This window comes from Neomonachus schauinslandi, chromosome 12, assembly GCF_002201575.2.
Source record: "Neomonachus schauinslandi chromosome 12, ASM220157v2, whole genome shotgun sequence".
Lineage (NCBI taxonomy): Eukaryota > Metazoa > Chordata > Mammalia > Carnivora > Phocidae > Neomonachus > Neomonachus schauinslandi.
The window spans coordinates 16,230,021-16,239,928 of record NC_058414.1 but is presented as its reverse complement, the minus strand read 5'-3'; the positions used below and the strand labels follow the sequence as shown (position 1 = coordinate 16,239,928).

The following is a 9,908-nucleotide window of genomic DNA, read 5'->3' as shown; positions in this document are numbered from 1 at the left end:
GATGGACATCTTGGCTCTTTCCACAGTTTGGCTATTGTGGACATTGCTGCTATAAACATCGGGGTGCACGTACCCCTTCGGATCCCTACTTTTGTATCTTTGGGGTAAATACCCAGTAGTGCAATTGCTGGATCATAGGGTAGCTCTATTTTCATTAGTTGGCTATTCTTAAAAGACCTCCTAGTCCCACAAGATTAGACATGTTTGTTCACTAACATTAAGGATAAAATATTTCTATTTGGTGAGACACTTTGATCTTTGTTTTTTCTCAAGCAGAATTACTTTCTGTGAAATCCTTTCTAAGATAGGCCATTTACATAAAAAATAGGTTAGTCAATTGTAAGAAAATGTTCTCCTGTATTTGATGGACAGTTTAATAGAGCCTAAGACCAGTTAAAAAAGCAAGTGGTCTTGGAAGATAGGGTTCAATAGAACAAGTATTGTCCTGGGAGAGGTTTTCTATCACCCCCACCTTGGCATTTCTGCCAATGAGCTGTGTGAGCCTGGCTAAGGTCATCTCCGTGCTCTTCTGAAAATGGGGGGGTGAGGGAATTCTTTAAATCTCTTGCCCTTTGGATTTCTTAAACCTCTTTCATGAAGGAGAGTCAAGATCGGGGAGAAGAGCATGCACAAAAGCTCCAGAGAGATGCCTGCAGCCAGCTCTCTAAGGGTTTGCCTAGTTCTTTCTAGAACTTTTCAGATAGTCATTTTATAGCTTTTCCCATTAGAGGGACTATCTTCCACTGACAAATAAATAAATAAATAAATAAAATCTATTTATTTATTTTTCTTTTCTTTTTTTTTTTTTTTTTTTTACTATGAACGTTCTGTGGGCTATTTCAAAATCTTCCCTGCGAGCAAGTACCAGTACTAAAGATTAGATTTTAATCCTTGGTGCCACGTAGGGAGGACCAGAGGGCTTTGAATGCAGTAAACTTCATCTGTTCCCACCTGGAGAATAGAAGATAAAACATGGCCAGCCTTCTATTTCCTAGACTTTGGTGTTTGTCATCAAAGAACCATGGTTGTGCATGGAACGATGTCAATATGGCTATGAAGCAAACACAACCTTTAAAAAAACATAATCCATATGAACAGGAAGAAAACACTGTACTCCAAAATCCTGTACATTCTGATTAATATGTTTAATATAGATTGTGGTAAGCTTGCTTTGCCTAACAAAGCTTGTTCAGTCAGCAGGCTGAGTCAGAGGTGGACTGGTAGGGCAGAAGCAGCCTTCTAGAATGGCCAAAGCATTTAACGAGTAAAGCTAAAGATTATATGTAGTTTCAAGCTATTTCCCAGTAGAGAAAAGCTAGATGCTGATGGATAAGCTGGTATTAAGAGAAATCATGCTTCGCCTGCTTTATGTTGGAGGCGGGGGGGGGCGGGGGGGAGTGGGAATGCTCTCTCAAGGGTTGAGGGCAGGAAACAGGAGAGAACAAACAGGGGACTGTCCTCTAGCAAAGTGTAAGCTGGCACCTCTATTCCTAAAAGCCTTAAAAGTTTATAAATGGAAAAAGCCTGTGAAAACTTTGGTCACCAGACTTTGTCATTTTTCTGAAGCGTAAGAATCAGGGCTGGCAAAGAACTTTTAGTCAGAAGCATTAAGTGAATGGAAGAAGTTCTACTCAGGCTTGTTTGGGGGGGTTGGTGGTAAGAAGAGACGAATAGGTAGGTATGTGTGGGGGGGGATGTGCATGCAGGAGAGTTTGATTAGCTTGTTGAGTGGCTAAGGATTACTGAGGAACCTAAAAATCATAGCTGCATTTACATAAATTTTGCATAAATCTTATATGTAAATATATAAGCCTTTATATTTATATATAAAAATGTTTTTCACATGTGTTCTTTAAGGTTTTTTGCTTAGCCACTCAATGCAACCGCTTTCTCTATGCAAAGCCTAATTGAATGCAAAGCAAGGAACTCCTTCACTTTGGCTCAGTGAACTCTGCCTGGGAAGTGTAGCTGTTGCCTGCGAGGCCATGACCTTCGTTTGGGAGTGGCACGCCCTAATTTATAGCCCAGGGGCTTGGAAAACATCAACAACCTTGTAAACAAACATCCACGGCGGCGAGGAAAAGAGAGAGTGACCAAGGGCAAAGGGAAGAACCAGATTTGAGAGGAAAGAGCAGGGAGCTTGGTTTGGGGAGTTTTTACAGCCGAGAAGTTTCCAGAGGGATGATTTTCAGTAGCTGCTATAGGGTGGTGGTTACAGAGAGCTGGGGGGGGGGATGGGGAAAAGGATTTCTTTTGTCCTGTGCATGGATTGGATTCCCATTTGACATGGTTTCCTCTACATATGGAGTTAAAGACTTGCATTGTTCTCAATTACATTTTTTAGAGGGGCCAACCCATATGGCGAGCCGGTTTCATGTTACAGTGGAAAACTTCATTCAGGGATGGTCCCAGGACTGTCTGAGTTGCAACAATTTGGAGTCGATTTATGGAACTAATATGTAAGTGAACAAATATTTAGAATGTTCCGCACGGTGCTAAGTTCTATAAAGGAATATGGAAGTGGCTGAACATGTGTTCTACATTCTCTCGTTTGTTACTATCTGGTTAGATAAGGCTTAACAGCAAACTGGCGACGTAAGAGAAGACTTCAGAGAAAGTGCAGCTAAGCCGGACAGACATGACTTCGGAGGAAGGGAGGTTTTCCTAAGGAAAAGTCAGACTTGGTGGAGAGACAGGAATGAGGCTTTTAAGGCCGGCAACGCGGCCGGAGCGCCTGCGCACATGGGAAGTGCGGCTGTAACACAAGGTGACTGCTAGGAAGCGGGTCTCGAAGGATTTCAGGAATACCTTACGCTTCTCCTAGCCCTTCCACCTGGGAGTGACCCTCGGCGGTAGACCAGGCCTGGTCCTTAGCATTTCACAGCTGAAGGAAAGGAAGGACATGAAATTCAGAGACTGTGAACTGCGTGAGGTCATGTAGGGGACAAGCCAGAATTTGCACTTGTCACCTGACCCTTGGTGCCACTGTGCCCACGCTGTGGGACAGAGAGGGACTGTTGTAGCAGTCTGGAGAGGGCTTGGATGCCATTAGTGCTCCAGAGATACACAGGGGCTGTTGGTTCGGCGGTTTTAAAGGAGACTGATGTCCCAGTGACATCACACGAGACGTTTGCTTTTCTGTCCCGTGCAAGTTCAAGCCGGCAGGTAGCCCAGGAAACCAGGCGTGGACAGCTTTAATCCACATGGTCCCCGTGCGGCCTCTAAGCCCCAGGAGGCTGGTCTACGTGGCAGCATCAGTCTGGGGTCTTGGTTCAAGGAATGGGACATGCTCACCAGAGACTGGCTGGGACCGGGGAGAGCAGCGCCGGCGTGTCCCTGCCCCTAGAGCCTCTGCAGCTTTGTCACAGCTGGTGCGTTCCCCGCCAGTGACCACAGGTCCTGGTAAGTGGCCTTCCTACACACTCCCTTCGATTCCCGGTTGTCACCCGCTCTCCTCGGCCAAGCAGGGTGGCCAGGCGTGGTGAGGACCCCCTGTCTCGTGCTGCCCTATCCTTTATAGCTTTCCTTCACCCTGACCACATCTTTCTCCGCCGTCCCCTTATTAAACGGTTCCAGCTTGTACCCTCTGCGTCCTGCCAGGACCCTGACTGGTAGCCAACTAGGGATTTCGGTTTCTTTGGCCTTGCTTCACCAGTCTTATCCTCCTCTACATGGTTATACCTGACTCGCCACATTCTGGCTCACTTGAAGGGGAAAAGGACAAATGGAGAGTGTCTTAGTTTTCTATTGCTGCTATAACCAATCACCATAAACATAGTAGCTTAAGAGGACACATCTTTAGCTTACAGTTTTGTAGGTTAGAAGTCCGACACGGGACTCACTCGGCTAAAATCAAGGTGCTGCATGGCTGTGTTCTTTTCTGGAGGCGGTGGAAAATAATCCCTTTCTTTGCTTTTTCCAGTTTCTGGGATCCACTTACGTTCTTCTCTATATTAAAAGCCAGGAACATCAGACCAAATCCTTCTCTTGCCGGTACCTCGCTGACTTTCTCCCTCTCTCTCTCTTCCGCCTTCCTCTTTCACTTTTTTTTTTAAAGATTTTATTTATTTATTTGACAGAGAGAGACACAGCGAGAGAGGGAACACAAGCAGGGGAGTGGGAGAGGGAGAAGCAGGCTTCCCGCGGAGCAGGGAGCCCGATGCGGGGCTTGATCCCAGGACCCTGGGATCATTACCCGAGCCAAAGGCAGATGCTTAACAACTGAGCCACCCAGGTGCTCCTTCCTCTTCCACTTTTAAGGACTCTTACATTACATTGGACCCACCTGGATAGTTTGGGCTAATTGCCCCATTTCAAGTTCAGCTGATTCAAACAGTAATTCTATCCGCAACCTTAATTTCCCTTTGCCATGTAACATAACATAGTCACAGGCTATGGAGGTTAGGACATGGATATCTCTGAGGGCCATTATTCTTGCCTGCCACGGAGGTTGAACAGCTTCCTTTTAAAGTTGTGTCCTTGAAGTTGCACACAACACTCTCAGGAATATCCTCCCGGCCAGAATTCAGTCACATGGTCGCACTGAACTGCAAGCGAATTTGAGAAATAGTTTCTCCAACTAGGCAGCCACGTGCCTGTTTAGAACATGGAGGAATTCTATTCCCAAAAGACAGAGGAAAGAAAGTAGATATTGGACAGCAATTCTTTTGGTTCCCCTTCATCTTGCCACCTTGGTGCTGTGGGCTAATGGCACTTAACTCCTGGCCCCGAGCTGCCCTTCACCTGAGATTGGTTTCTAACTTAGGAGGAGATAGAATTGTTTCCTTAATGGACCACACTGGCTACCTCACAGTGATGTTTCCTGATCTTCATAATGATTTTCTGATGAGACCAGCTGGTTTGCCGGTGTCTCCATCTGACCTCTGGTAACAGGGCTCCCTCACATTTACTGGCGCGCTGTCCACCATCTTGCTCTTCCTTCCACGGTCACAGTCAGAGGTCCCGTCTGCTGACCTGTTACTGAGTGTCGCCTGTGTCAGTCGCTATAAGCCTGGCCACCACTCTCGGTCTCAACCTTGGCTCTCTATCTGCTGCCCTTCACTCAAACCGCTGCTCTGAGACGCATGGAGTTCAGTCTAGACTTCTCTATGTTGGTCCCTCACACACCTCAAGAGACTTCCCAGTGCCGGGCAGATGGAGTGTTCACTCAACTCAAGTTTAGGAAACTGTTAGAATAATTATAACAGAAGCAAAGAAAATGTATTCATGTTGATGCAAGGCAGAGCTGTGCGTTCTTCTGTGAAAACTGATGGAGCCTTCTCGATGCAGACTACGTGGATCTAAAACCAAGAGAGAGGGAAAATCTATCTGACACTGTTCACAATTATATCCAAATGCCTCAGAGGCAAAACTGTACTTCCTATACCTGACTTTGGGCTCCGGTGTCTAAGGAAGTAGGTTTTTACTAGATGACACACTAGTTGCACCACTGAATTGGAATACATACCAATACCCAGGTCTTTCAGAGTCCTCATGCTAACGGATAAACAGGCCAAAGAAAGTGGGGGGGCGGTATCATTTTGATTGGGGTAATTGATCTCAACTCTTAAAGAGAAATAGAGCTTTTGTTACACAGTGGCCACAGGGAGGGGTATGACTGCAGTCTAGACAATCCGGTCCTGCCAAGTCCAAGCACAAAATGTAATGTAAGCGCACTCTGCCTCTGTACTTGCAGGACCTTCAAAGACAGAATCCCCAGGAAAGAAGGTTTGGGTCACTCTAGCTGGTAAAGAGATGCTTGCTGAAGGCGGAGGGAAGGTGGAATGACTAGGAAAGCAAGATCATTAATCCCAACGCAGCCTCTTGAAGAGTTAACAGAAATGAAGCCTGCGATCCCAATCTGTGTTCCTCGTGTGATGTTTTGTATGTATTTGTATTTTTTATTATAAAATATAAAAATATATTTAATTTCCTTTTTAGTTCCCTTCTTTCCCCCACGACTCTATACTCAATGTGTGTTGGTGGTAAACTTTATCATTTGGATCGTAAGTTGCGGGACATCGGAGACTGAATCGTAACAGAAATGGAAAAGGGAGAGAGCACAGCTGGATGCCATCAGCGAGTGATGGGACTCTGGGTTGGTTTCCTTGAAGACAGGGTGGATGTGCTTCCAGAAGGCTGAGTGGATGCAACACTGTGTTTGGTGGAAGGGTTTGTTTTTGTTTTAGAACCAGATGTGGGATGAACATATCATGATATCAGGAAAAGGTGGACTATGATGGAAATTTGTAATTTTTTGACGCTTGCCATCAAAACACTTCCCACCTTGGAAGATGCCAAAGATAGGTGGAGACAAAACTCTGCTCCCACTACCAAAGCTAAAGGGGGCAGATGTCCTGTCTTCTCTCTGGCAGCCAGGGCACATGAAGAGGTCAGGCAGTTGGATATTTCTCCCGGGGATTTTCGAGTCATGGGAGAGGGACACGAGATGCAAGACAGTTGAGAGTTAACTGGGTGGTCCAATAGGATGAGCATTAGCATCCTCACCTGAGTGCTCCTGGGGTGGGATCTTGGATATATTCCCAGATGCATAACTGTCCTGGGTTACATTTTCCCCAGTCACTTCTTCAGCTTTATGTGCTATGAGATTACCTTTAAAGAAATCCTTTCCTGCATAATAAGCTGTTATTGTTTGCATATGTCAGTGTTTGCATCCAAGAACCAGACTGGTAAAACCATAATATTTAATTGGTTTTTTATTATTTAGATTATTTGCATTTTTAATACAAGCAGTGCTGCAATGAATTTGCCACAAAGCTTTTCTCCCCCTGCATTTAAGATTATTTTCTTAATATACAGGTTCAACTGGGTCTCAGGATAGATCTTGCTACACATTTTCAGAAGACTTTGCAATGTATAAAAGATACTGTTTCACCAAATCTTTGCCTTGGTCACATCTTGAACAACGGATACAGCAAGTAATAGAAGGTAGAAATTATTTATCTGAGGGAGAAGATTTTTCACATAGGTGCATTTTTTAAAGACACCCAAAGCGTATCATTTTATACACCAAAGTTTAGAAAGCATAACCACTTCTTAATGACAATCTTTCCAAAGTGCATCACATCCTGCCTGGCCTCATCAAACTGCGATCCCCGAGGCCCAAAGGAGATGACGGGTTTATCTCGCCCTTGGACATGACTCTCCAGATTACTGCCCTTTTCTTAGGGCTGGGGAATTTTTCTACCCCTGGTGACCTCAACAGCCTCCTGGTCAGAGGACAGAAACTTCTCCCCGTTTAACCCTTTCCACACTCTCTGGCTGTTACTTGTATAGTCTCCTACCACTGCAAGGCTAGAACAGTTGAATGTTGCTATTGCAAACAGATAATCATGCTCGTCGAGTTAAGTTTATCAACTGTGCATGAGTGGAAGTCAATATCCTGGTGGGAAGGCTGGAGTGTCTTCTACCCTCTACACTGGAGTACACAACTTAGATTTTGTGACAGTCTATGTTTCAACTCTGGTTCAGTTTGTGTGTCATTTGTTGGCAGAAGTTTCCAGGTGTCTTAAGTGCCGGATAGAGAGAGCATTGCAATCATGCATTTCAGGAGAGATTTCTGATGGGCTTTCTGGTAGAAAAATTTCATTTCATTCTTCAGGATCTCCGGGGAAACTGCAATTTTCCTAAACAACGTATGTTTTAAGAAATTTCATATTTATGTGTAATCCTAAAGCCCCTTCGTTGAATTTTGAGACTCATTTTTTACGAGTCAGTCCTTAAAGGAGATGGCTCCAGCAGCTTTCCTCTTTCATACATCAGTGTTGGTGTCTATTATTTCTTATTCAAAAAATGTGGGGCAGAATTTCCTTAAAAATAATCCCTCTGAAGGATGGCTTTCACAAACAGAAGCAATGGTGCTCGGTTATATATCATACATGCAAAAAAAGTTGATGTGAAATCATCGACCCATTTTGAAGTGAGACAATCTGATCTTTCACACTAAACAATAACAGCGGAATTGCTGGTCTTTCAAAAATGAGTAGCACATTTTACAGCAAAACTGCTTACAATTTAGGAAAAGTACTTCAATATTTACTTTTTGAATATTGTTCCAGTGCCGTTTGGGGCAAACAGAATCCTTTGGTTGAGAGAATGAATATAGAGGGAAGTGGGTGTAAAAACAAGTTACATTTTGAATTGTATGCATTTTATTCAGAATAATTGTTTTATAGATAAAGCAAATCCAAATAAAAATAAAACACAGGACAATCTAGCACATGCCATCCAGACTTATTCCATCATAGTGTTAGAGACATTGATATATTTTAGCTTAATTTCTTTAAATTTATTTTTATTTAGTTTTATTGTGATAAGAACATTTAAGATGAGATCTACTTTCCGAACACACTTGTTGACTTACATACAATCTACAGCAGAACTCTAGAATTTATTCATTTTGCTTCACCGGAACTTTATGCCCATCAATTAGTAATACATTTCCCCCCCCCAACCCCCCCCCCCCCCCACCACACTGGCAACTGATTTCACACTTAGGTTCACTTGATTGAAGTGATGATTAGTAAACAGAATACTTATTTATTTTGTACTTATCATATGTAACACTTTTTTTTTTTAAAGATTTTATTTATTTATATGACAGAGAGAGACAGCGAGAACAGGAACACAAGCAGGGGGAGTGGGAGAGGGAGAAGCAGGCTTCCCGCCGAGCAGGGAGCCCGATGCGGGACTCGATCCCGGGACTCCAGGATCATGACCCGAGCCGAAGGCAGACTTTTAACGACTGAGCCACCCAGGCGCCCCGTAACACTTTTTTTTATGGGAAAGGGAAAGGAAGGCAAGAGGAAAGGTTTCTGAAGCGAGAGACGATGTCTCTACTTCCCCCTTTCTATTCCACGTGGAACAGCATTTCCTTGGCCCAGCTCAGATCTTTGGCTAGGAGTGAGCTCCAGAGGCGGAGGAGGTGGGGCTGACCATTTCTGTTTCCCAAGTTCAGCACAGCTCCTCAGGCTTCCTCGTCAGAAAAGAAGGCATGGGTGACTTTGCACTTTACCTCTGCCTAAGTACAGCAAGTAGCAGATTTATTTTCTTGCTCATCAATCTCGCTTTTAATGGCAACAACTTGATCTTCCAATTGTTTCAGTTGGTCAGCTTTTTCTTGTCTACTCAGATTCAGATCTTGTATCTTCTTTTCTAAATCTGAAACAAGAAAATGAAGAAAAGGATAGATTTGGTTTTGGTGGATTCTTCCTGGATATCCACCTTATATGAAACACAGGGATTTCTGTGCCTCTTAAAGACATATTTAGCTTTGTGTTTTGATTCAACAGACAAAACATTCATTGTCACCAGGCTCCTCAAGGTTTTCACACAAACCAGAGCAGACAAACTGATGTTTTTGTCTAAAAAGTATTATATCTCTAGTGGCATTTATCAATGCCAGTTGAAAGCTAGTTAGAGTTTGTTAGAAATGAAAAGATGGATGATGAGCCTTAATTGGACTTGGTGAATATTTCCACAGGTTTGCTCTTGCTGTTTTAACTTCACTTTTTAACATGTGTTCATCACTTTAGGGGTCCTCAGTCTTTCAGTAAAAAAAAACACTGACATTTTCATTTCTTCATTCTGCTCTGCTGATATTCAAGCCCCTGAACAGGAAAAGCAAAGTGATGCCTTTCACTCTTACCCATCCATCCTTCCTTCCTTCCGTCCTTCCTTCCAACCATCCATGCATCCATCCATTTATCCATACTTCATTCAAAAAATACCTGGGAATTATAGTAAACCCCAGCAAGGAGCCCATAGAGTAGTGGATAGAAGAGGTAGAGAGGGCCACAGTTAACAGTGTGAAGTGGCCTTTAGAAAAAGAAACTGCCCTTAGGTTGAAGCGGAACTTCTTAAAGAAGGAAGGTAAATGTCCCACTTCA

The 9,908-nt window shown here is 43.7% G+C and overlaps 1 protein-coding gene across 1 annotated transcript in view; it reads right to left on the bottom strand.

Annotated features, from left to right (window-relative positions):
* Positions 1-8,748: 8,748 nt before the first annotated feature.
* The window catches only part of LAMB4 (laminin subunit beta 4), a 102,492-nt gene continuing 101,332 nt past the window's right edge, over positions 8,749-9,908 (bottom strand). Inside the window, 1 exon segment of the mRNA XM_021682940.2 lies at positions 8,749-9,180. Within this exon segment, the coding sequence (XP_021538615.2) occupies positions 9,041-9,180 (140 nt within the window). The 3' untranslated portion in view covers positions 8,749-9,040.